At 46.3% G+C, this 27902-nt stretch overlaps 1 protein-coding gene across 2 annotated transcripts in view; it reads left to right on the top strand.

Moving 5' to 3' along the window:
- The window catches only part of UNC13C (unc-13 homolog C), a 179482-nt gene that overhangs the window by 113086 nt on the left and 38494 nt on the right, over positions 1 to 27902 (top strand). For both annotated transcript variants that reach the window (XM_066636656.1, XM_066636655.1), the window contains 7 exons: positions 1277 to 1440; positions 4209 to 4359; positions 9151 to 9219; positions 10590 to 10679; positions 12714 to 12842; positions 18782 to 18915; positions 22294 to 22379. In XM_066636656.1, the coding sequence (XP_066492753.1) occupies positions 1277 to 1440; positions 4209 to 4359; positions 9151 to 9219; positions 10590 to 10679; positions 12714 to 12842; positions 18782 to 18915; positions 22294 to 22379 (823 nt within the window). The remainder of the gene's footprint in view (positions 1 to 1276; positions 1441 to 4208; positions 4360 to 9150; positions 9220 to 10589; positions 10680 to 12713; positions 12843 to 18781; positions 18916 to 22293; positions 22380 to 27902) is intronic.

Raw genomic sequence — 27902 nt, 5'->3', positions numbered from 1 at the left:
TTTCGAATCCTGCCAACTATGCCAATTTGTACCGTCCAAATATCCCAACTCCCTTCTAATGCCCGCTTTTTGGCTAATTAACACCCTCCTTTTCCAAGAAACAACCGATGTGTTGTGCAATTGAATGAACACAGAACTCCTTATCTGTTTGAGCAATTAACAAGAATTTATTGCTACAAACACAGACACTCCCTGCAAGTCCTCTTGTCCAGAGGCTTTCCCTCCCCAAAACTCCACTTAACTCAGCGGTTGAAGGTCTAAAGCCTCCAGTCCAAGTCCAATCCCGTCTCCAAAGCACAGTCCAGTCTTCCCAGTCCAGTCTTCTACAGTAGAGTTCCTCCTCTCCAGCAGTGTTCTCTCCAGCAGAGTGTCTCCTCCAGCAGGGTCCTGGCAGTCCTCTCTTCTGTGTCCTCCAGCAGAGTCCTGGCAGTCCCCTTCTCCTGTAGATCTGGGTCAGGTAGCCCTCTTGGTCTGGTAGCATCTCCCTCTGGGTCAGGGTCCGGCTCTCCCTCTGGGCTAGTCAGCATCGCACTCTGGGTCAGGGTAGACTTTGGTCCTTCTGAAGCTGCCTTTTATCCTTGAATGTCTCATAATCCAAAATGCAGCTCAGCCGTGAGCTACCTTGTTAAGTCCAAATTAGGCTCAGCTGAGCTTTCTCTTCAGTCCATGTCTATTCAAAGTCCCATCAAGGTCAAATGAAGCTCAGGTGTCCATCAGAGTCCCAATGGCCTTGATTGATTACAGCTGTGGAGCCAGCCCTGTCCTTCCCAGAGCTGTCAACCAGCTGTCAAAACATGGAATCACTGTCAGCACCACATCATCCACCTGATGATCTTCTGATCTTCCATTACACAGACCACTTTATAAATTGCCATTTTAAACTTGACCTTTTTCAGCTAAACTTTTGCTTCAGGCTGTTGGCTGCTCACTGAGCCTTACAAAGCAAACTCTGTCCAGGGTCCATTTGCAAGGGTACCTGGAGGTTTAGGAACAATTTTATTCAGTGTCACAAATGGGGCTGCTTGCTCGCTAGGACAGACTTAAACCATGGAGAAAGATCAAGGGTACCAACACGCTTGTTTATGTTGCAGAAGTCTTTTTAAGGCTCCAGGCTTTTCTTGCTTCTTGTTTGTTTGATGCTTATCGTAACAGAAGCAAACAAAATTTGGAATTAATGAAAGCCTTGGAGAACCTGGAGCGTTACACAGCTCAGACTTTCCCAGTGGCACTTGGAGGTTAACATTTCCAATTAAGGTGAAAAATGTGTTTCCTCTAGAATCTCTTCCATTACTTGACTGAAGTGAAATCAAGCGGGGCTGTGCAGATCCCAACAATCAAAGGAGATGATGCCTGGAAGGTCTATTTTGATGATGATGCACAAGAGATTGTCGACGAATTTGCAATGCGCTACGGAATTGAATACATCTACCAAGCGATGACGTACGTACAAACTGTTTAATCCAGAGCAAAGTTGCTGATGGCTTGGAGGACTGGGGGCAGGAACTGAGCACTCTTGATAGCTATCCAGAAGTCACTCCAGGGGCCTTTGCTCAGCTCAGGGCAGCTACAATCCTGAGTCTTTCCTGAGTATGTGTCAATGATAGGCAGAGCAACTTTTTGCATGGCGGTGCATTTTGAGTGCTTGCAGTTGAACCCTGCCAAGTTCTTCTTAGTACAGTGTTGAAGTGCCCTTGAGGGCATGTGCCTAGAAATCAGCAGATGTGCATTCCAAACTGCAGCTGTTGTGCATCAAGAGAGTTGTGAGAAAAGGAGACCCTGTGCAGATGGCATGAAGGATATCCTGGCCCAAGAGTATAGGACAGCAAACGGAATGTTGTGCTGCTGGGTTGCGGAACATCTTTGACCCTTTTGCTTGAAAGACTACCACTTGAATCCATACACCTGGCAGCTACGCCAATTTTTCTCTGTTGCAGGAGAAATCTGTCTAAGAGCGCAATCCTAACCCACTTTCCAGCACTGACATAAGGGCAATGCAATCATATGGAACAAACATTGCTGTACCTTGAGGGGACTTCCGTGACTGCCCCCCAACTGCAGGATGCAGCACATGCCCCACTGGCACAGGTATGCCAGTGCTGGAATTAGGATTGCGCCCTAAATCTGTTCCATCTTGATCAGAATGAGAGAAGAGGTGGGTCAAAGATCTCTCTGTGTCTGAGACAGCGTGCTTATATGTTGCTTCTCTCTTGCTCTGCAACACAACTACCACTGCTCTTTCTCCTACTTCCTGGATTTGAAAAGGAAAAGAGGAACAGAGAGGAACAGGAAGTGTCCAAGAGAGGGGAGTGGTGGGCTAGAGTGTCTTCCACAAATCTAGCTCACTCCCCTCCTCCAAGCGTTCTTTTCTGCTTTGTTCCTTTCTTCCTTTTCAAATCCAGGGAACAGGAGGAGTAAGAGCAGTGGAGGCAGGTGAGCAAATGGAGGTGGGCATCCCACCAACACCAGTCCATCTCCTGGATCAACCGGCTCGGTTGTCCTCATGGACAAGTGAGACTATTGAGGCCCTAATGAGAACACCCAGTCACTCTACAGACCACATCCTGGGGCTGTTAAGAAACAAAACTCAGAGCTTTGTGCACTCTGAGTGGATTTGGTTCAGTTTTCTATGCCACCAGAATCTCTTCATTCTGCATCCTTTTTTTTTCCTGTGGCTCTTTGCTCATGGCTTTTTGTGCCATGAATTGAATGGTAGATAGCTTAGAGTAAACACTTGGACACAATGGCATTTTATTTAGTCCCCTACCCAGGCAGGAACCCCTAAGTCTGTGTTATAATTGCATGGGTTGGAACCTCCTTTCTTTCTTTGTTAAATAGTGCATAGAAGAGTACATAAAATGCTGCGAAACCACTCTAGGTGATTGATGGGGGCTTTAGTTCTTAACCTATAGCACGTTTTTTGTCCTGGTAACTTATTCCGGGCACTTTAAAAAAAAATGTTTAGCTGTCTTTCAGTGTATGCTTCTTAAAATTGAAATAGTAAATGGATGGGTTGGAATCAGGTTAGAAACAGCAGCAGGTTTTGAGAGCTACAGTCACCTCCTTGCACATTATTAAGAAAAAGAGGAAAAGAACCAAAGTCACACATTTATTGTAACATGGAGTTTGGCCCAAAGGGCCTCCAGCATCTGCTCATACCAGCAATTCTCCTCCTCCCTCAGTATTTCATTTTCATGGCATGACTGAGTGAGGGATTTCCACTCTATGTACAGTTTCACAGACCTCTCTTTGTTTTTTACATGCGTAAGAACAAGGAAGACATGACTGAGCAACATTTAGAAGTGGTGTGCTGGAAGAACATGTTGTGCTTTCAAATGCTTTTCTCCTCTCTGTCAATTAACATATCGAATGTGACAGAGGCCAGTCACAGCCCCTCTGCAGCAGCAAAGATGTCACCCCTCGATTCCCACTTTAATGTTGCCAGCTAAAGAGGACATCCTTGGAATTTCAATAAATACAGTCAGGGAAGGAAGCACAGCACCCTTCTCAGACATTTGTTTTGACACATCAAATTAATGTTATTCCAGCGCTGGAATGCAAGTTCTTAATGCTGCTAATGTTGGCCTGTTTGTTGCGCCTGGGGAAAATGTTAGGCTCTGTGTAAAGACTTTATCAATCTGAAAACATTGAGATATTTGCATGCTAATTAATTGTACTGTGCAGTCGAGCCTCTTCCTCAACTGTGCCTGTCACCAAAGCCATCTGAAGGCAGCTTTACTGCACAAAGCCAAAGATCTTTTTGGTTTGCCAGAAAGAAATCCTCAGAATGGTTGAGTATGATGCGACCGTTGTTGCCCTATTGATTTTCAGACTCCCTTCCACATATGGAGAGAGAATCCTCAATCAGAGGAAAGGTGGCCCATTAAAGTTCCACAGGAGCAGTGCTGTGCATGCATTTGCATGCACTGATCTGTTGCTTCTTTTGCAATTAATTGGGTGGAGGCCTTTTGCACCTGGGGGACCTGCTTCTCCTCCATCTGGGTGCTGGTTCAAGCCTCTCCAGGTGTAACTTAATGAGCACACAATGTACCTGCCTAGCCAGGATCTTTCCTGGTACTCCAACATCTCTTTGAGCCTCACCAGTGTCTCCTGCTACTGACCTGTGATTGGGGGGATCCTTGCATGGTCTCAGCCCCCCCTTCAGAAACCCTTCTGCCTTTTAATGGCTGCCCATCTGATTTGCATTGTAGGCACTTCTCCTGCTTATCTTCAAAATACATGTGTCCTGGTGTTCCAGCAATCATGAGCACTCTGCTGGCCAATATCAATGCTTTCTATGCTCACACGACAGCTACAACAAACGTGTCCGCCTCTGATCGATTTGCTGCAACTAACTTTGGGGTAAGCACTGTTTCCTTGTTCTACTACTGATGTTCTGTCGGAATCCAGCAGGATCTGAGGCTGACAGGCACAGGACACGTTCACACACACCCAAGCATTTGCTTCCACACAGCTTGCTTCTTCCTCCTGGACACTCTTGGGCTGTGGGAGAGCCTTTGAAGGCCAGGCGCTTGTTCAAAAGGTCCCCCCAAGAATTTTTTTGGCACCTGGGGCAGCATGGAGACATTTATTAATTAGGTTAAAACCAGAGAGAAGCCCCCTGGGGACAGAGCAAGCAGTCACAGCATAAAACTGGCATATTTTTACATATTGGAGAAGGTGAGGGGACCGCAAACGGTCTCCTTCCCAATTAAACTAGAGGAAGTTAGAGGCTCTGGTTCTTGGAGGTGCATCAGTTAGCAAAATGACCTTTTAAATGAGAATCAGGTCAAATTAAATATTTTGGAATTAATTACAAGAGAGAGAGAGAACATAGTTCGAGTCAATATGAAGGCGTTATTAAGAGAAATTCCCAGGGGCTTGGATAGGTAGTGTGTTCTTAGTTACTTTTGTGCAGGAAAATAAATGTAATGAAAATGAACATGCTCCAAGGAATGATGCATTTCACACCAGTGTCCGTTTAGAAGAGTAGGGGAGCCACAGTGGGAGAGAACTGTCATCTTTGTCAGTTGCGGGCCTGGCCCCTGTGCCACCCCAGGACACAGAAGGGGCACAACATGCCACCATCCCCGCAACACACCGCCCCCCTCCAGGGGATACTACCCAGCTCGGTATGAAGCCATGCGCAACATTCCTGGATGCTCCAGAAGTCTTCTGAGGCCTCTGGAGCATCCTTAAACAGACAAAAACTGAAAATATTGTTTAAGGGTGCTCTGGAGGCCTCAGAAGGCTTTCAGAGTGCCTGTGGACACAGCAGGGGCTTTGTCTGCTCTGGAACAGCTCTGGAAGGCGGGCAAAGGTAGCAGCAGCAGTGCTGCTGAGGGCACAGCAGTGCCACCCCCACAGGCATAGTCCCCCCCCCCAGAACTGCCACTGATCTTCATGCTTCGTGCATGGACTACCCCAAAGCTATCTGATAGTCCACTGTATGATGTAACGCTGAAGCTGGAATCAAAATCAGACCAGTGAAGTGATAGGACAGCGGTTCTGAACACACTTCCTGAATCACCAGTGGCTTATAAGTTAAGAACAGTGCGAAACCTGCACCAAATCTCTTGGGTATCCCTTTGGCCATTTGGAAGAGAATTTTTGCCAAATATTATTCATCAGCCTCATGAAGAGAGCAAGGGAGCATTCTGAATATATTGTGACAAATGCGAGATTGTGGCTCAGTTTTGGAAATAAGCTGTTGATGTGGTTAGGATTATTTTATTCAAAGATATTTAAGGGCATTTTAGGTGAGTTTTCCCAGTGTGGGACCTCTTTCAAGCTGCCCAACAGCCCTTGTTGTGCAATGCCTCCTTGGTTGCTAAGTGAGTACTTCTGCAAGCGTGGAAGGGTATCAGTACCCTGGAAGTTGACGCGTGGCTTGTTCAGGTTGCTGAGCTGGCAATAAACGAATTGATAGTTCCTAAGCAAAGGAAGAAGATTAGAAGTTATGGTGAAATATGGCTTGCCTTTTATGGATTATGTTATAAATGCACTAGAAATGAAGGTTTTCATCTGTTCAGCCGTCAGGCTGCAAGGTGGATATTTTTCATGCTTTTAGGTTAGAGTTTCATGTAATTGTGTTTATTATGTAAGAGTTTAAATAATTATAAAAAATACCTTGGCCCCTGGACTGTTTCAGTTTTACCTAGGAAGCACTTGGGCCAGGTGAGCACAACCATAATGCCGGAGCAGCATCACAAACCATGATGGTGGTATGCCAGGGTAGTGGGACAAATTCCTCCTCTGCTTCAGAATGTGACACTCTTTCATGTGACTTTTTTTCTGGCTGAAAACTGGTGTCAGGCCAGCCATTGCGGTTGTCTAAAAAATGCTCTGAAGCAGAAGGGTTTTTATGGTTTGTGTTTTTTTGGGGGGGCATGGACATTGGGGCTGAAAACCTGAGGCTACACTCCTATGCACACTTACATGGGAGTAAGCTCCAGTGGGACTTACAGCCCAATCCTAACCTGTGCTTGGCACGGGAAGGCCAACTGGCCTGCCCCATATCCAACGCAGGGTTGGGACCAAATGTGGCTTAACCTGGGGCAAGGGGAATTCCCTCCCCTTATCCCAGGTAAAGCTGCAGCAGCCTCAATGTAGCTACTCAGATCTGTGCCACCTCAAGAGGTGACACAGATTCAAGCAGCCCAGAGCTGCTCACCCCCATGCACACTCCACCTGCCCATGGCACTGCCTGCCCTGGAACACCTCCTTCCTGCCGTTCCCATGCCCCCCCAGACCGACTGGGGCTTGCGCCGGAGTCTGGAGGCTGGCACCACATCCATGCACCTGTCTCTCTATTCTCCCACTGGCACGAAAGTGCTCTATAGCACTTGCGTGATACTGTTAGGCCAGTGCAAGGGACTTCCACTGGCCCATGTGCCCGTATGGATTGCGCCCATACTTCTGAGTAGACATGCATAGCATTGCAGTGTGAGCAATCTCCAGAATCTAATGGCTTAACTCCAATTCTGGCTTCACTGAGGGCAGGATTTGCACTGTAAATCCATAATAATAGGCTGAAGAGTTCTTTTTATGTTTCACCCCCAATGGCTTTTACATGGTCAGCTCCTTTTTGTTATGTTGGTTGGCAACCTTCAGTCTCGAAAGACTATGGTATAAGCCTACAGCACCCAGTATTCCAAGGTGGTCTCCCATCCAAGTACTAACCAGGCCTGACCCTGCTTAGCTTCCAAGATCAGACAAGATCAGGCACATGCAGGGTAACAGTTGTTGCTTTGTTATGTAAACATTGCTTTAAAAATGATGGGGATGAGATTGCAAGCTGCTGACCTTTCCAGAAGTACTGATGCCATGAAGGATGGTGACAGGGACTGGGAAAAAAAAAAAAGCAAAACCCGCAGATCACTGTTGTGAGAGCAGTGAAATGTTGTGTGTGTTCCCCCTCCCCCATCTCTTAACTCCCTGCAGCTCAGTCAAGCAAGTCAAGCTCTGTGTGTTTTCTCTATTCATGATGACTTGTTTTACCCTGCACCTACCATAAGAGTTCAGGGTGTTCAGCCACGTTTTTAGAAAGAAACAGGTTTTTCATAGAAATGAGTTTATCATATCAACGTTATTGGGAGTCTGTACAAAGCATCTTGTACAGGCTTCCATTTCTTGTCCAGTTGGCTGATTTGATATCGCTTTTGAAAATCAGAAAACACACGCACGCACACACCATTCCTTCCTATTCAGCTGTGGGCGCAATCCTGAAGCACTCTTGGGCCGGCCCAAGAGTGTCACAAAAGCACCATCATTTTGCACCACTCTGAGGAGAGAGAGACCAGCACAAGCATGTGTGCTGGCCTCCCTACATCAACATGAAAACAGGGCCTGGGAAATATGCGTCGGCCAAGTTCAGCCAGTGCAGGGGTTGGGGGGGGGGGCATGGGGAAAGCAGGTAGGAGGGAAGTGTTTCAGGGAGGGGGGAGGGTGGGTGGTGGGCATATCCAGGAGCAGGCGAGTGGGGAGGTGGGTCCAGGATCCAACCGTTTTGCTGGATTCTGACCCTGTTCCTGGGCAACCTGGAACAGTCCAGGCTGCTTGGATTTGTGCCACCTCATCAGGTGGCGCAGATCCTAGTAGACCCATTGGGGCTGCTGCAGCTCTCCCTGGGGTAAGGGGAAAAGTTTCCGCTTGCCTCGGGCCAAGCCTCAGAGAGTCCAGAACTTGCACTGGATGCAGCACAGGCCCACTGGCCTGCCTGTTTCAGCGCAAGTTAGGATTGTGCTGTACCTGTGTTTTGTGTTCCCTTTTGCCAGTGCTCAGAACATTTGCATCATCATCTTTCCAAACAAAAGTCCTCTTTGTGAAGTTAATGCTAATTTATGTTTGACGCAAATACCAATCCAATTTGTGATTCAATAGCTTGGCTTAGGTTGCATTTGGAGGGTTCACATGCCCAAACCCGCTGATTTGCTTATCTGTGGGTTTCAGCATCCACTAGGGTTCTGCATATGCCAAGGCACCACTGTATATAATTTCCTGTTTTGAGCTCTCTGGGACTTTAGTGGGCAACTGAAAACTCTTCTTACTGTTTCTTACATGAACAGCTGATTTGGGAGAAGCACAAATCGGGAACAAGAACATCTTGTTCAAAGATGTGCAAACAGCCCAACTATTATAGCAAGCTCATTGTCTAAGGGCGCAATCCTAACTTGCTCTGGAACAGGAGGCTTGAGCTGTATCCAGTGCAGGATTGCAGCCAGCAGCGGCTTAGCCAGAGACAAGGGGAAACATTTCCCCTTACCCCTGGGTAAGGGCTACTGACGCCTATGGGTCTCCTCAGACTTGCACCACCTCCCTGAGAACAGGGGTTGGATTCAGGCATAACTGCTGGATACCAGCCCCGCCTCCTGCTCCCTGCCTGCCCGCCCCCAGGGCCGCCCATTGCTCTCCCTCCCCCAGCCCAGGAACGCCTCCCTCCCTCCTCCTCCCTGCCCCCACGTCTACCTTTTTCACTTGCAAGCACCGGAGGGGAAGCCGGCGTGGAGGTATCTGTCAGCCTCCACAGGCCGCTGCTTCTCAGACCACCGACCTGGCTTCCCCTTGAGGAGGCGCAAACGTGCTTTACGGCACGTTTCAACAGGTTTGGATTGTGCCCTTACTCACAGATCTTTTTGTGTGTTTTTCATGCAGAGGGAAAAGTTCATAAAACTTCTGGATCAACTGCACAATTCACTGAGGATTGACCTCTCTAAATACAGGGTATGTACAACACATTCTTCCCTCCCCTCACCCCCCTCTGCTGTGCTGAAATAACTGCATTTGCCAGATTTAGAGATTAATCCCTTTCTGTGATGTAGAGAGAAACTGAATTTGGAGTCTGTTTGCAAAGTCTCACAGAACCATAGGAATTCCATCATTTGGCCTTTGAATGCTTTGACGTAGAGACCTGTTGAGACCCTTAGAACAACGAATGGGGCTGGCATAGTGAAATGGCCGATTTGGTGCCCAGACAGAGCATCCATCAAAGCTAAAAGCAAAGTGATCTTTGCAGAGAGCAGGACTAGAGGCAAAACTTTGCTTGATCAATAATAGTTACCACTAAGTCACTGCAGGCTCTTTGAACTGGACTTGAGACGTTAGGAAGATTTTTACATTAGGAGAAAATTGAGGCCCAAATACACATGCACACAGAGGTCCAAATCCTAACCAACTTTCTAGCACTGACATAGCTGTGCCAATGGGGCATGTGTTGCATCCTGCAGTTGGGGGGGGGCAGTCACAGAGGCCTCCTCAAGGTAAGGGTATGTTTGTTCCCTTACCTTGGAGCTACATTGCCCTTACTTCGGTGCTGGAAAGTTGGTTAGGATTGCGTCCACGCACAGACGCACACACTGGCAGGGCCGGTCCAGCCATGAGGCTAACTGATGCAGTTGTCTCAGGTGGCATACTGGCAGGGGGCACGCACCTCCTTCCCCCTCTTCTGCTGTTCCTCCTGCTCCCACTGCCTTAATATCATTCTCACCTCCACATGTCCTCTCTCATCGCAATGTGTTTGGAGGAGGAATGTTAAATGACAGAGTTAATGTACATTTCTCCAGGGATTGTCCTTGAGTGGCAGCTTTTCCTTCTCACCGACAAACCATGACTGATAGGCAGACTGGGCTGAGCTGAGTCTCTCCATAGACCTGAAGAATCAGCATGATTTCCATGTCCTGCTTAGGCTGAATGGCTGCACCTGGGTACCTAGTCTCACTGTAGCAGGATGGAGCGGGAGGTGCAAAGTCTCTTGTCTTGTGTCACTAGAGGAAGAGGGATATTTCTGCCTGCAGGCTGGGGTTGAGGGTTGCAGTTTCCCTGCCAAACCACTGGGAAGTCAAGAAGAAGCCTGTCTGGTGCCACTGTTTCTGTATTTGATGAACCCTGAAGCAAAACTCCTGCTGTAAATGTCTGGCTTCCCACCCAAGTGTGACCTCTGCAAAAGTTGCATTGACCTGGGAAACTGAAATTTAAATAGTCTCTCACCCTCACTTTCGTGGCTCAGTGTATACTTGTGCGGTGAGGAATCTCTGCTTGCTGCTAAATCCCCCACCTTGGCATTAGCTACCTTTTCTGTTCTGTTAACATCCCAGGATAACTTCCCTGCCAGCAGCCCAGAAAGGCTTCAGGACCTGAAATCAACTGTGGATCTACTAACAAGCATTACTTTTTTCCGCATGAAGGTAATTCCTGTTCTTGTTGTCTATATTTATCTACTACATTGTGATTCTCTATATCAGCTATTCTTTTTTTGGCTACAGCCCCCTAGGAGCTCTTCTCAGGTTCCAGGGCTCTGCCCCCCCCCCCTGCACTGTCAAACAAGGATACAACACAAACAGATAAACATAAAACCATTTATTATTGAACAGCAAGAAAACCTGAACATTCAAATGTGTCAGGGCTCCCCAGGGGGCCATATGGCTCCCGTTGAGAATGGCTCAATCTTTTGCTGCTTATTCAGGAGGAGGGGGAGAATTTCTGCCTGGGGACGTGACTGAAAACCTAGAACATCTTCATGAAAACTTCTAGCTGTGAATCAGGGGAATGGGGAAGGCGTTGATATTTCCTCATTGTTTGCAAGTTGGGAAAATTCAGCATTAACAAATGGCTGTTTTCAATTTTAGATGGGAATAGATCTTGAACTGTGAAATATAAGAGGCACATCAAATTATTTAGAACCTTCTGGGTCCTTTAACCTCTTTAAAATTATCAACAAAATATAGTGTCTTGTATCCAAGGCAGGCAAACCTATCCTTGAAAAAGGAATCATCTACAGGATTTCCTATTCATAAGAGAAACCTAACTTAGGGCACAATCCTAACTTGGTCTACTCAGAAGTAAGTTCTATTCTGTTCAGTGGGGCTTAATCTCAGGAAAGTGTGGTTAGGATTGCAGCCTCAGGGTCCAATCCTATTCAACTTTCCAGCACTGGTGCAGCCGCAATGTAGCCTCGAGGTAAGGGAGCAAATGTTCCGTACCTTGAAGAAGCCTCCATGACTGCCACCCCACCACAGAATGCCATGCATGCCCCATGGGTACAGCTACACTGGCACTGGAAAATTGGATGGGATTGGGCCCTTAGCTGCTAAGGCATTTCCTGGACACCTGGGCACCTTCTATGGGACGACGTGGCTCCTGAACCTCCTCAGGCAAAGCCCTCCCCCTTTTTCTGCTCATTCTGCCTCCCTTCTAGTCAAGGCCTAGTCAAGCAGCTCTCTCCCCTGTGACTTCCTGTCCCCCCCAATAGACTTTTCTCCCTCCCTTCTCTTTTTTAGCTTGTGCTGCTTCTCAGCCTTCTCACTGCTGATTGCCACAGGCGTATTTCTATCCTGGAAGAGGCAGTTTGTCAGGTTCGACCAAAGCTTGGCAGTGACATACAGTGCAGCAAGCTGAGATGTCTGTGGAAACTGTGATGTTAAAAACATTACTCCAGCTTGCTAACAATGCAATCTGCAGGGCACCAGAGTATTTCCACATAGTCTCCAAGAGCTCCAGTAAAGTGGCTTCAAGATCCTGTCCCAGGGGATACTTCAGATGTTGCTTTTTCCAGACACACAGCTCAATCCTATCCATTTCCCCTCCCTGCCAATACAGCAGCACCAAAATGGCAACCACTTCATTCTGTGGTGGGGGGGGATAGTTGTGGCAGTCTCCTCTGGGTAAGAGAACATTTGTTCCCTTACCCGGGGGTAAACCTCCATGGCATTTGGGGGGGGGGGTGTTACTAAAGATCTGGCACAGGTTCGCATGGGAATGGGTCTGGGAAGGGAGTCGGGGTATCGACGCCATAGGTTTTACAGATCCTGCCACCCATCCCCCACTCCATTTTGCCCCCCTACACTCCAGTTCTGCCCCCAACTGCTCCTGCTTCTCCCTTTGACCTATCTGCTCTAGTGAGCAGCAGGAGAAGCGCTGGAGCTGGCAGAAAGGCGCAGGCCCTCCCACTGAGGCTGCTGGCAGCACGCCAAGTGGTGTGCAGTCAGAGCACCTTTTGCGACTGCTTTCCCACTTCCACATCATTGGTTCCCCTTGTAGAATCCTTCTGGAGCCCCAGACATCTTGAAAGCAAACAAGATGTACTGCAGTGCTGAGGGCTCAAAATATTGCCCAGGCACCTAGTCAGTGTAACTCAATCCCTTTGGGTCTGGTGATGTGCAAGATGCAAAATGTGCTTCTGTTGCTGATAATCTTGTACATTAATTTTGTCCCTTGCATAGGTCCTGGAACTCCAGAGCCCACCCCGAGCCAGTGCGGTTGTGAAGGACTGTGTCCGAGCCTGCTTGGATTCTACATACAAGTATATTTTTGACAACTGCTATGAGCTGTATTCTCAGCTGATGGACCAGGTGAGGTCATGATGCCTTCTTAGCCCCCTCCGTGTAATACTGAGTATTGACCTAAAGCCTGGTCCTCACATCTGTCCCTCTGCTCATGTGTGATTCTTGTTCTGATGTCGTCAAATTTAAAAAAATAACAAACTGACTCGGAATGAAAAGGTGGTTCTGTAGACATTGGTCGGTGTGCTAGTCCCAGAGGACAGGAGGTGGGACAAAATAAGTGCAACAAGAGCTCCTTTGAAGCTAATTTGGCTTGGCTACCTAAATGCTGGTGATCAGCATTAGAGATCTGCTGTCCGAGATCAGTGGAAATGCCAAGGATGGAACCTACATGCTACCTTCTGAAATGAAAGCATTCACTTGTGCACAGAGTAAGGGTCCTATTTATCCTGCTTTGTGATCCTTTTGTGACTGTCATGGCTAGCCAAGATAACTAAATAGAACTTCATTACAGAGCTGGTCTGCCCAGGAGGCCAACGGAGGCAGTTGCCTTTGGCAACAGATTAGCAGGGAGCAGCTGCCTCTGCCACTCCACCTCCTTCCTCTCTCTGGATTCAAAGCTTCTATGTTGCTCTAGTCCACCACTCTCCCTTCTTCAGATGTCTTCTACTCAATTTTCTCTTCTTTTTTGAATCCATTGAGCAGGAGGAGGAAAGGCAAAGGTGTTCAGTGCAGTGTTTGTGTCTGAACACAAGGTGGTGGGAGGCAAACGGGGGGGAGAGGTTGTTGTCTTCATGCCTTGCTTGTGAGCTTTTTGAGATATCAACTGGGTTCTGCTTGTAACAGGAGACAGAGCTCACTGGTGTCACCTTGGCTGGTGTGTCACCTTGGCTGGTGTGTTCCAGCAGGTGTTCCAATCCCCGACAGCTTCGTTGCTAGTCCCTGCCTGGTTGTGCACTGAAATTGTTTCATTAAATGTTGAGATTGGCCATATCCCTTCCTGTCATCCCACTAAAAGAAGAAATAAAGAGTGCAATAAGGACTGGCAGCTAGGTTGCAAGCTCTAAAATGTGATCAATTAAATTGAGTATCAAAATGAAAATGCAATTGGCAACCCTTCATGCAAGGCAAAATGGTACAAAATGCCCTGCGCGCCTTTTCGGAAAGAAAGAAATTAGGCTGATTACTGCTCAACCAAGATCTGTAATTGAAATCTTTAAAAATAAATAAATAAACCACACAGCTCTTCCTTGGGGAGATTGATGTGTATGTTGTTTAACCAATGTGAAGAGGAAGGTTTGTGTTGCAACCCTTTGCCAGATGTGGATTCCCTCCCTCCTACCCTCCCTCTAGATAGATTTATCTGTTGACAGTTCTAATGCATGTTGTAGGTCTGTGTTTTGGATTAACCTGACGGGGAGTGGTGTTTGCAGCTGTCATTGCAACAGACTGGTTCTGACGTATAACAAGGATTCATTCATTGATGCAAAATAATGATAGCCCTTATCATCTCCCAAGTGCCTTTGCCTGCCTTTATAGCCATCATTTTTCTCTCAACCTAATCTCCAAATGACATTTGAACACGTTCTGCGCTCATTCTGCGCTCACCTCTGTCGTGGGCTTGTGTTTACAAGGAACAGAGCAGCTCGGGCCGCCTGGCACTTCTGCTTTCTTAATGTTTAAACAAAAACAGTATTTCAGTGCCTGTTCCCAGCCTGGGAAGAGGCAGATACCCAATTAGTGCGGACAAATGCTCTGCCTTGAATGATGCATGCGATGTGTAAGCTGTCTCCGGCGATTAGAACTGCCAAACTGCTGCTCAGAAGTCAGCAGTAAATGAGGCCCAGATGTGTGAAATCCACAGTGTCTACATGTTGGTAGGCAGTGTGTGTACTGTAGCACATCCCAGAGATGCAGTAGCAAGGACCAGTTGCTGTTTAGCACAGTCAAAGAGTTGTCCTTGGAAGGCCACCTGGCAAACCATTCCTTGTGGGGAAATCAGGACTGTGGTCAAAAAGTGGATTATGTCCTTAGCTCTGTGGCAGATTTTCACTTCCTTTTCCCTCCACCATCCTACTCAGAACTCATCCATAGTCCCCATGGGAGCCCTAAGGAGGTGGAATTGACTCTCCAGCCTCTCTTCAGTGGTTCTTTCCCTTTGCTTGTCTTTTGGAGGTTTGGTTGAGGTAGTACACTTCTGAATGAATGTTGTGTTATTGTTCAAGAAGCATACCGCTCATGAATTTAAGAATTGTGGCCATCAAGAAATTTAAGGGTGCCTTCAGTGCAACGCTGCATCTTGTGGAAATGTGATAGCACCATTAGCTGTCCAACCAGCTGTGTTGAATTTACTCCTTAATGCTACCTATAGCTTGACTTTATCACAAACTATAGGAAACAATATTTTTTGACTTTGAATGGAATTGCAGAATTGGGCTCTAAATGTGAGTCCAGACACTCATCAAAACAAACATCTTCTGAACTAAATTCCAGTACAGAAGAAACTCAGTATGAAACAAGAAATGCTCCCCTTCCCCCACCCATTTCCTGCCCCCTCTATCCTCACATGTCTTTCCAGTGATGGCAGTCAACTAGGTAAAACACATGACAGAAAAGCAAAGCACTTTCATTCTGTCTTGCATTAAAAATGTCCAAAGTGCTTTTCAAGCCTTGCAGCGTTCCCAGGAAATCTGGCCTCAGTTTTCTTTCTTTGAAATGGGACAGCAGTTCAGTCCTACACATTTACTCAGAAGTTAGTCTTACTGTGTTCAATGGACTGACTGCCAGTTAAGTCTGTATAAGATTGTCTTCAGAGACACTTGCCCACCCAAGGCTGCAATTAAGATCGAGTTTTAATGCAGAACCAAGATCGGCTCTGTGGGCCGCAATGGCTCTGTGTTGTAATTCAAGAGATATTTTATTATTCAAGAGGGAGGGTACATACGTACACACAAAACTGTTGTATCCAGTGTCAAACCTTTTTTCCGTCTCACTCAATATTTTCTATACTGACTGGTACTCTTCCTCAAGACTTTCAGACAGAGGCCTTTCTCAGCCCTACCTGGAGAATCTAGCCATAGAATCTAGCAATGGAATCTTCTACATGGAAAGCATATTTTTTGCATATGCCTTTTTCCCTGAGTTCTAGCTCTATCTCACCCTTTCTTAAAAGAGCTCAGAATAGCAGTTACTCTCACAACTGACCTCGGAGAAAGTCAAGGCTGAAAAGAAAGACTTGTGTGAGGCCACCCAATAAATATCATGACTGAAATAGAGGTAGGAATTTTGGTTTCCTGTAGCCAAACCCAGGGATGGAGTTGCTACACCACATAGACTCTATTATTATTATTATTATTATTATTATTATTATTATTATTATTATTATTATTATTATTATTATTATTATTATTTTACTTGCTTGCTTTTTCCCAAGAAGTTGGAATGGAGATGGTTGGAGATCCAAATAGCTCAATAAAAAGACAGGGTCTTCTGTCAGAGCTTCAGTGAGGCTTTCCGCAGGCTCAGTCCCCAGCAAGCTGCCTGTTGCATCTCACACTCACAGGTCTTCTCTCAACATGACCAAACTGGACATCACCGAATCCTCTATTCAGATTTCCCAAAATGGAGCAGAAGACTAGCATTCCTCTCCCTTTTAAAATCAGACATTCCATGGAGAATATTGCTTTATCCAAAAGCATTATTTTAAAATGAATCAACCCAAAGGTCACGCTTGCAGTCGAGCCTGTGGAAAGAAAGTGGTTCTCTATTTGAAATGCCAGGAGCCCCACAATGCTGAACTGAGCTCCAAATACATTGGTTCTTAAGCAGGGAAACATCTGCATCTGTGCAGGCTGCAAGAGACTTTCTGTTGAGCCTGCTTTCTTGTTCAAGGGCTCTGCCTCTTGCCTATGGCTGCAAGAGGATCTTAATTGTTTAACAGGTACAAGATATGCCTCCCCTTGTTCTTCATTACCAATGCTTTCTTTTTATTCTTTTACATTGTTCTCATGTGTCTATGTTTTATCAGCATTTAAACAGGATGGGGAAATACAGCCTTGTAGGCAGGATTAAAAATTTGACTCACCCGCTGAGTCCACGCTAAGAGCCCTCATTGTACAACTTAAAATGCCCATTGGGTAAGTTGGCATTTGCATGTCTAGCTCTGTGGTTGCCAATCTAGTAGATGGTGTAACTTGGGAGGATCAGGGATAGGGAGAGACACTCATCTGAAATCTCTTCCAAACAGGCAGTCAAAACACAGTTTAAAAGAGTTGGAGTCTTTTTTGTACATGCCAAGCTGGCACCATTGCCAAGAACTGCAAGGCTAAAAAGATTGCTGAAGAAGGGAAGAGACATTGCATAGAAGCAAAATAAATTCTTTGGATTGCCTTTATGGCAAAAGATAGATTCCTGTGATGAAATATCTTTTTTTTAGAGAGGGTGTCAGAGAATGATGTCAAACTGAGGTGACATGAGATGATGTTCTAGGCAGGCCTCTTAATAAATTGAAAATGGACAAGTTATTGGGTCCAAATGGCCCACACTTGATGGCTCTTAAAGAGCATGAATGTGAAATTGCTCTTCTTCTAACAAAAACGTGCTACGTTGCTAAGATTGCCCACTGTACCAGAGGATTAGAAAGTAGTTAATACAATGCCAATTTTTTTAAAAGGATTCAAAGGAAAACTAGGGCTTCCTTCCAAGATAAATCTGATGAGGATCAGGGTGCTAAGGCAGTATGATGTGCAGTATTTCAAAAGTATGTAACTTATCCTTAAAAATAGGCCTCTGTGCCAGAGGACTGGAAGGCAGTAGCATCACTAGGGTTTGCGAGGCCAGTGAATAGGGTGGAGGAGGGCAGAATGGAAAGGAGATAGGGCGGGGTGGGTGGATCAGCCCAGGAGGGGGGCAGGTATGATGGCAGCAGCTCATACCAAATCAAGACCCCCTTCCTAGGCCTGATCTGTCTGCATGAATCAATTCAGACTTACACCAGCGATATTGCTAGCACAGGCCCAAGATGATCTATTGTGACTGCTGGGGCTTACCCTTGCGCAAGGGGATAGATGTTCTCCTGCAGCCAAAAATCACCTGCAGGATGAAGCGTAGCCTGTGCTGACGCTGTTGCATCACCACAAAGGGATTTCATTAGGACTGGGCTGTTATGTATGTTTCAGATAATCTGGTGAAAATAATTACTGACAATAAAAAGTATCTAGTTTATGGAAGTATAAGGTTTGCAGAAGAAAAATCAGTGTGGCTTCTGCAAAGGAAATCCTGCCTCACAAACCTTTTAGGGTGTAAACAAATATGAAAGTAGGGTTGACCAGACAGATATAATATTCTTAGACTTTCAAAAAGCTTTTGACAAAGTCCCTCACAAAAGGCTCTTGAGCAAATTTAGCAGTCATGAGACTGAAAGGTAGATCCTCTTATGAATCGGGAACTCATTACAAAATAAAAAGTAGAGACCAGAAATAAAGGGACAGCTTCTCATAACCGAGGAAAGTGAGAAATGGGGTCCCCCGAGGATCTGTATTGAGACTGATGCTCTTAATTAGTTCATTTAAAAAATCTGAAGTTAGGGGTGAGGTAGGCAAGTTTGCACTTGACATCAAACTACTCAGGGTGACAAAAACCAAAGCAGATTGTGATGTCCTCAGTGTGTGTGTGAACCAAATTGCAACCAAATTGGAAATGCCGTTCACGTAAATAAGTGTCAAGGGATGCACATTGGGGCAAAAAAATCCAACTTCACATACACATTGATAGGGTCTGAGCTGTCAGCAACTAACAGGTAAAGAGCACTTGAGGGGATGGTTAATAGCTCATTGAAAAGTCAATTCACCTCAGTCTGCAAAGAAGGCAAATTCCCTGCTAGAAATTATTTGGAAAGACACTAAAAATAAAAAAAGAATCCACTATTGAAATGACTTTGTACAAATTGAGAGCGTCTCCACAGTATACAAATACCACAATGGGCGATTTCTCTCTGTTTTTGCCAACAGGGTAAGAAGCAAGATATTCCTCGGGAGGAACAGGGCCCAACAACACAGAACCTTGATTTTTGGACTCAGCTCATTACTCTCATGATCACCATCATTGATGAAGACAAGACAGCCTACACTCCCATCTTGAACCAGTAAGCACCTTATCGAGAGAGAGAGAGAGAGAGAGAAGAATGCACCAGACAGCCATGGTGCTAGTCTAGCCCCTACTTTGGGCTAATGCTAATTGATGATGTGGTTCATCAAACAATTTTAAATGTTCAGCAGCCAAAATATTTTGATGTTTTGAATTTTAGCTTCTTTTTCATTTAATTTTTGTTCACACTTTGTGAGTGTGAAGTTTTCCGAGTCTTTCAAGCCACTTGCCTCCGCTCATGCTCCTCTTCCTGTTTCTCCCATTCCCTGGGCTGGAAAAGGGGGATGGAGCAGAAGTGTGGAGAAGTGGAGAATGGTGGGCTAGAATAGATCATCAGTGTAGGAACCGGATTAATAAAGATGAAATAGTGCCTAAGGGCAACGGGTCCCAAACTTACTTTGGTCACAACACTCTTCTTTTGTGACAGTCTCTTCTTCTCAGCTCTCCTGGGCATCGCCTTCTTGGATCACGTGAGATCAATCCAAGATGGCATCAGCTGGGAGAAAGCACAGGCACCTTGGTGCACAGTTTGGGAACCAGTACATAACCAGTGTTATGTTTTTTCCTCAGACCGCTGAGGGTCCAATCCTGTCCAATTTTCCAGTGCCAGTGCAACAGTGCCAATGGGGCATGCTCTGCATCCTGTGGCGAGGATGTAGTCAAAGAGGCCTCCTCAAGGTATGGGGACATTTGTTCCCTTATCTCAGGTCTGCATTGCAGCTGCACCAGAGCTGGAAAGTTGGATAGGACTGGGCCCTCAGAAGGCTTGAAACAACACAGGGAAGATTTTCTAGCACACACAGATAGTCACATGACATGGGAATGGGTGCCCTGTAGAGTAGCTCAAAGCAGCCTTCCCAGGGTGACCACCAAGTGTAAACTGGCCCTGAAACTGGAGCCACCGTTGTTTAGGGGGCAAGCACTGTTTAGCTCCCAAGCAAGCAGACAGCAAGCAGGTAGTCATCTTGCCTGTTGATTCAGCCTCAGACAGGGAGTCTATCATTTGGGGAGTCTGATCACCTGCAGGCTGGAGATCATTTCCACTTCTGCACTCCACATTCCCTGGGAATTAAGATCAGCAAATAAAGAAGTTGTTTTAAAAATATCAGATGTGTGTAGCATTTCTGAAAGCCAAATAATCCGGAAAAGCTTATTGAGTGTTGAGCAGCAGAAAGTCCATTAAAAGCTTGCTCTTGCGTTTCTCGTTGAGCCTGGGTTGCTGCTTCACCCCATATAATCAGGTGCTGGGCACTTCGAGTCAAAGAGGAATAACTGCTGGTCTGCCATGCTGCCCCTCTGACCCTATAGCTTGTTCAGTAATTTTTCCTAATCTCTGATGGCCAAAATCCTTCTGCTTTGAACCTATTGCTGTTTTGTTTGTTAGAAATTTTCCTTCCTTTCTCCCTTTGGGAAACTTTGGGAAGCTTACAAATATCAAATTAAAACCAACCACTGCAATTTGAGAATGAGCAACAGCAACAATTAAAAAGAATAACTCATAAAGCATAAAGAAAAAATCTAAACAACTGGACTAAGAAATCAGGAGTAGTAATACCTCCCATAACACTGCTTCCTTTAGTGCTGTTTCATTATTGGTGTGATTCACAGGTATTGTTGCCTATGAAGCAGGATGTAATATAATCACAATTTAAAAGAACTAAAAAGCATATTAAAATACAGTACTTGTGGGCATGTCAATTTATTGCATGCCCAAGAAATCTTTCTCCACCTCCACCAGTTGCGACAGGTGGCAGATTGGTGGGAGGTGCTTGCATGTGTTCCCCTGCCTTCCTCTATTCCTCTTCCTCTTCCCAGTCTCTGGATTTGAAAAGGAACAGAGTAGAAGAGGAAGTGTGGAAGAGAGGAGAGTGATGGGTTAGACAGTGGTGTTTCTCACCACTCTTCTGTCTTCAGCACTTCCTCTTCCAGCATGTTCCAGTCTTCCTTTTTGAATCCAGGGAGCAGCGGCAACAGCAGCAGAGGAGATGTCTAATACACTGCCAGGTAAGACAGGCGGCATTTGCTGTGCTGGCTTAAGTGCCAGGATGGTCTTGACCCAGCCAATGTTCCCTGTAATAATGCCCACCGTTGCACAGAACCCTTCCATGGCTGCATGGTGGCAGGGCAGGGCCTCCAGACATTACACATCATCGCCAACTTTCAGAGAGCAGAGCTCCAAGCGTGGTGGTGGGGGTTCCCAGTTCACACATCTATGGAATGGAATGGCTGGGAGGGATCACAGTGTTGATGTTCAACTTTGTGAATCAACCCATCCACCCACACCCGCTAGCACACCCAAGTTTCAAACTTAAAACTGTGCATTCCATGGATGCTGGTGAGACCTCCTCCCTGCCAGCAAATTCATTTAGGCCAGGAATCTGTTTGCCAAGAAGTCTGTGTGCAATCAGAAGAATTAATTGGGTCATCCTGAAGCCTTTGTGGATAAGCCAAGCTACATAATTGGCCTTTGAGAAAGAATTTGCTTTACCTTGCTGGCAAAATTCCTCTTTACAGAAAAAGTACATAAAAGAGTGTTTTGCTGAAGTAGGACATCCTTGGAGGGTCTCCTGTGCCTGCTTTAATAGAAGCAAACCCAGAAGATCTGTTTCTTCTTTGTTGTCAAGCCTTTTGCTACTTAACCATTTTGCTTGCCCACTGTATTTGAAAATACCTCTAACAAACAGGTAAGTTCTTTTAGCAAGGAAGAAAATGTCCTCCACTGCTTCTTGCAGCGGGTAGCGTTGATGCATTTCTGCACATTAGTCCCTTTATGGGGCTGAGGGAGAGGCACACACAACTTACAAGAAGCAGGTAATTGCGAATCATTGAATCAGTGGTGGGCTAGCAAGAGGCAGCAGAGTAAAGCACACCCCGTGTCTGCGACACCCTCGGGCCCCTTGCAATCCACCACTGATGCAGTCCGCTTCACCTCACTTCATGGTTGGGTTGACAGTGGCTTTAAACTACTATAATTCTGATGCTTCCAATTTACCTTGAATATTGCTTTAATGGGATTCGGTGACAACCGTCAATCACAGTGAGGCTCAGTTCAGACGCCAAAGCAAACCACAGTTAAGAAAGCTTCACTATGGCTTGGCTTTAGGTCTGTATTGATAAACTATATTTTGTGGACAACCTGCCAGCCAAAGTCAGAAGCTGCAGTTTGAAGTGGGTTTGCAAAGCATGGTTTGAACTAACTGTAGTTTGGTATGGGTAGACAAACCAAAGTTACAACCATTAGAACGCTGCTTTTCTTTCTTTCATTTTGAGAGTGAGCCACCATTAGATCAATTAGATCAGAGAGCCACCGTTACAAAGATGGCTTTTCTAGCCAGCAGTTGAACTGAACCATTAATACTCTTTTGGTTGGTTTCAGGTTCCCTCAAGAGCTGAACATGGGGAAAATCAGTGCCGAAATCATGTGGACTCTTTTTGCGCTGGACATGAAATACGCTCTGGAAGGTAATGAATGCGAGCAGTCTGTAGTGGAGCACAATGCTTGTTTCTACACTGGGAGGGTTTCCTGGGCTTGTGTGACCTGGGGAAGAACATGCTGCACTTAGCATTAACCAGTTGGCAAAGCAGAGCAGTTCAGTCTGAATTTCTGTCTCCTTGGGAAAATTAGTCAGTGTAACAAAATGAAGAATGTGTGTTTTGAATTCTTCCCAAGTAGGAAAAAAAATGGAAGTACAAAGAGAAAAACCAAAATCTGCTCTGAGCATTGAGCAAGTTTCATAGTGAGCTTAAGGATGCTGAGTAACTGTTCATGTGACATTTTGTTTAGCAGTGTTTTTTGAAGTGGATTTACACTTACCGGGGAGGTTGATTTCATGTTGCATTTAAGGCTCAACATGCCCCTTCACACCCTGTGAGCAACTCCATCCTTTCCACAGACCATTATTCATCTGCCCTCAGCTATCCTTAAAAGGCCCATCTGCACAGATATGAGATATGGCCTTTTTCTCTTCCTTGCCATGGTTGGAGGTCTTTGCAATAAGTGCAGATATGTTTCCAGGAGGCACAGCAGTGATTTCATTAGATCGATACTTGGAATTGTTATTGCAATAGGGAGGGGATGTAGCCCAGTGGTACTTGCAGAAGACCTCAGGATCTCCAGCTGGAGCAGAGAAAGACTCTTTTCTGAAATCCATAGAGCCACTGCCAGTCAATGTTGACAGTGGTGAACTAGATGGAACAGTGCACCAACTCAATACAAGGCAGTTTCCTATGTCTCTCATTCTTTAGTCATTCAGGATCATAAGTCAGTGTATTACTGTCACAGAAGTGGGCTCCTTCAACCTGGAAGCATCCCAACCCTGGGCTTTGTGCCAGATAACTATGATGCACTTGTAAGGGAAAGAGGGTGGCAAATTGCTCTGCTTCTTAAAGACCAACAGGTGGAGATATCAGCCTGCCTCTTGGACCCTTCCTACTTCAGGAGCACCACCACCTAATTGTCAGGTCTCCTACATTTTTATTCTTTGGGGGTGTTCCACTGGTCATGTCAGTAAGTTGAGCCCACCAGCCTCACCTTGGTAAATACTGGGGGCAGCAACTTTCTATAGTTGTCCTGCCAGTCTGTTGTCCTACTATGGCAAGCCAATTCTGAGTCTTGGCCTTGTTGATCTATCCTTTTTCTGGTCTTTGTACTGTTTGGCAATATCACAGTGTAACAGCCATGGTGGACGGTTAGGTGTCTGCATAGGATGGAGGTCACTGCCGGAATTAATGTCTGCCCTGAAAGATGCCCTTTTATGAGCATTGTGGGAGTCGCAGCTGATGTCAAAAGTAGCAGAGACAGCCCTCCTTCCTGTCCAACAAGAATTAATTCTGTGTTAATTTAATAAAAAAAGACTGAGTTAATTCTCAAGGTTTCTGGTAAATGATTGAATCCTCTGTGTGTCATGCCTGGATATGGCTTTGCATTTGGGTCAAATTTCATCTACTTTGTCTGGCAGTTCAGCTGGTTTTAAGTCTTGTGATTATGTCAAACTTCTTATGAATCCATGGACTAAATATCCTCTCTTTGAATGGATGTTCCAGTTTTAGGTTACAAGCTTTACTCTTGCCAGCAGTGAGGAAAAATGGAAATGACTGTACTGTCAGTTTTTATTGTCCTGTATTGTACAAAGGGCTGTCTTGAAAATGCCCTAAATTCAGTTGTGCGTTTTTGGCATTGCCAGGTGTATTTTGGGAATGAGGTAGGGGTAGAGCAGAAGGGTTTGTTTTTGCATTTGTTAGGAGGTCAACAAAAATTAAGGTTGGATAAAGCAAGGTTAGTGATAGAATTATTTTGGCATAGTATATGTAACAACCAAGAAAGAGGGGTGATATTAATGTTCAGTTCTTAAGACTGTAGCTTGAAAGAGGCCAGAGAGACCCCATTATTTGGAGGTAGACTTCCTCAGTATGGCTTGCATGGGAGGTCAACGGTGGGGCAGAGGGCTGGTGATTCTTCATCCAACAGGACCTCGTAGACAAACCCATGCTTCAGACCTCAGTGTGTCAGCTCAGTGTGAATTCAGAGCAGAAGGGCCAGATAATTTGAGCATTTGAGCTAAGCCATGCGACAATAGTATGCATATTGTATTACAATAGCTCTACCACTGGCCTTGATCTGTCTAATCCATTCAGGGAGCAATGCAAAGTGTGCCTTATGCCGGCCCAAGTCCCAGCATAAGAGGGTCACAAACGTGCCGAGAAGCGCCGGCCTGTGGAGACTGGCATAAGCCTCCGCGTCAGCTTCCCTGCAGCCGCTTGTGTCGGCGTGCTCACGCTGGCACAAGCAGCAAAGGTAGGCATGGGGCGGCAGGGAGGAGGCGGGAGAGAGGCGTTCCTGGGTGGGGGGAGGGCGGGTGATGGGCGGCCCTGGGGGCGGGCGGGCAGGCAGGGAGAGGGAGGCGGGGCTGGGATCCAGCAGTTATGCTGGATCCCAACCCTGTCGCCACAGAGAACGGAGCGGCTTGAAGCTGCTCCGCTCTCCTCGGGCTTGTGCCACCTCTGGAGGTGGCGCCAGTTCGAGGAGACCCATTGGGGCCAGAAGCCCTTACACAGGTGTAAGGGGAAGAGTTTCCCCTTACCTCTGGCTGAGCCACTGCTGGCCACAAACCTGCCTTGGATGCAGTGCAAGCCTCCTGGCTTGTCTGTTCCAGCGCAGGTTTGGATTGCTCTCTCAGTTGAATTATGTGGTAGGATCCATTCAAAGGTGGGCAGCCAAACCGGGTTTCATGGTTACAGAGACTGCATCATCTCCCCCACCCCATTGTACCCCATACACCATCCCAAAAACTTGGCTGCACACTGTAGGGTTGATGCAGTTGGTTTTGTTTTTAGGTTTTTTTGGGGGGGGGGGAGGGGGGATGGTTTGTCTTTTCTGCAGGATAATTGTTAACAGGGTGCTTTTGTTTTGTTTTTGTTTTATAGGGGACTCGGGGCAGGTGTTGGTAGTGGGCCCTGTAGGTTCCTGGGCAGCTGCCCAGGGTGCAGGCCTACTAATGCCAGGCCTGTTAGTAGTCAAGATTAAAAATTATAGCCAGGGCTTGCATGGTGAATCAACACCAATACTCTTGCTTTGGGGACTGTACATGATGCCCTGCCACTGTCTGATGTTCTTTGGACTCCTTTAACTCACATCAATCCAAAGCCATCCCTACTGTTGCCAAGAGCCAGCAGAGAGCTTCTTGAGCAGGTTCTCCTCTGGAACTGGCAACTGAGGGGTTATGGGAAGAAGAGAGAAATGTGAGATGTGAAGGAAAAGGGGTCTGCAAAAAGTTCCGATGCCAGGCAGCAGACGTGAACTCACTTCCAAAATGCTGCAACATAAATGCCAATCAAAGTCCTCAAAAGGGACCTTCTCATTGCTGAACACCACTTTTGAAGAAGCCCACGGACGAGGCTCCTGTCTTGGCTGCAAAGCATCAGAATGTCAAATGTGAAAAGCTCTTATCGTCAAGGGTGCTTATCCAGTTTGGTATTCCAGACTGCGTGATTTGAAAGACCGGAAAGCTTCTGAAAATATTCTGCATCTCCACTGAACATCTGGTTCATTTTCTTTCCCATCAACACCTGCAAATTCCTGCCATGCTCTGTGCTGCATGGGCTGCCACTGCCAACTCCTGGTTTGGTGCTTTACCAGCCATCTCTGCTGCTGCTTCCTCTGGCCTCTCCCACATTGCGCAATAAAAGCCAGGACGAGGCAGTGCAGCTTGCTACCACCGACAAGAGCTCATAAAACCCTCTGCAAATCTACTAAAAGAGCAAATGCTTCTGAGTAAACATTGGCAAGAAATAAGTGTAAATGCCAGAAGCTGCTGCCAAGCTTTATTGTTAATAAGGTTATTCAACTTGTTGAATGGCATCATATGGGCAAATAATGAAATTTCTATATGGAATAAAACAAAACACAATACCCAGAGTATCAAGAAGCATGCCGTTAGCAATGTGAAACATATTTAGGAGAGCACAGGATTATGGTAGCAAACGCATCCCATTTCCACTCCCTGGGCTGGGTTGTTTGTGCCCAGCAATCCAATTAGGTATTAAAGGATTAGTATTTTGTGTAGATTTCTGAGAATTGGAACTGAACTTTGTGGGAAAGGAAAGAAGGAAGGATCTTTCCTCCCAGTGAAGATGCTGCTTCACAATTCTTTGTATAAAAAGAACTTTAAGTCAGCTCTTTGAAATATGGTCTAGATAGAAGCTGGTTCAGAGCCACCTTTAGTTCTCTGTAGACTGGGCTCTCTCAGGTCTTGAGGTCTTCTTTGCCTGGGGCTGTTGCACTGATATGCAGATGTTGGTTGCAGCAACTAAGATTTCAAGGGTTCCCAGCTGTGTGACCTGCCCAGTCACGCTCTCTGCAGAGGTTTCAATTATCCTCCCATCTGAAAGCTTGAAGAGTTAATGGAAAGATTAGTGAAGCTAATTTTCATTTCTGCAGTCCTCCAAGAGGGACTTGCTCAGGCAAAGAAAGGGCAAGCTAGATGAGGAAGATGCGGGTTGAGTCCAAGCAGGGGCTGGGATCACAAGCAGGGGGTGGGATCACGGCTGTCTCAGGCCGTGTCCTATCCCCATTCTCAGGCCAGATCCGCTGACACAGATTCGTTCAGACTTATGCCAGCGATTGAGCAGGCACAGGTCTGAGTGGACACATTGCTGTGGCTGGGGCTTTCCCTGGACAAGGCGACTAATGACCCCTTACTTCGAGGAGACCTCCAGACTGAACACTTCCCCCGCGGGATACAGCACAAGCCGTGCTGGCCCCACAGCATCGGCGCTGGAGAACTTTGATAGGATTGGGCTGACAGTTTCTATCTGTTTGGGCTGTTTTTAAGGCTGAGCAGGAATAAGAACTCCAAAGGACATTTTGTGCAAAACCAGTGCTGTCTAAATGACAGAGGATGTTCTACAGAGGAAAGGTCAGTGAGCGGACATCCACGGAGTAATGTTGGTAAAGGGGGCAGGGCGAGTCCAGTCTGCAGCATTTTGGCTTTCGGCACTGGTATTCGCCATGACCCAGAGAGATGGAATGTTGAATCTGTACATCTCATGTAATCATTCCCTAACCTATTTTATCCAACATTGTGGATTTCACTGTTATCATTATCTCCTGCTATATTAGTGCTGTAAAATCACGAGCCTGCCAGGCCTTAAGAAGTTAATGCTGCTTTAGTCTAGAGTGCTGCTATGTGCCTGGCAACAGATGTTAGCCCAGTGACGAGATGCAGATCCGGGACCACCTGACTTCGTTATTCCAAATCAAGAGATTACGAGGGAGTTTGCAATCCCTGGGCTGCGCCGTTGCGGCGTCATTGAGTGAAATTGGATGCGGGAGATCTCTTTGCAAACATGCCCAGCTACAAGTGCAACTGACTGAGGGCCCAGTCCTATCCAGCTTTCCATCACTGGTGCAGCTGCAGTGCAGCCCTGAAGTGAAGGAACAAATGTTCCCATACCTTGGGGAGGTTCCTGTGACTGCCTCTCCACCAC

Source organism: Tiliqua scincoides, chromosome 8 (genome assembly GCF_035046505.1).
Source record: "Tiliqua scincoides isolate rTilSci1 chromosome 8, rTilSci1.hap2, whole genome shotgun sequence".
NCBI classification, from domain to species: domain Eukaryota; kingdom Metazoa; phylum Chordata; class Lepidosauria; order Squamata; family Scincidae; genus Tiliqua; species Tiliqua scincoides.
Note: the sequence above shows the minus strand (reverse complement) of the source record. Positions and strands in the feature narration are given on the sequence as shown.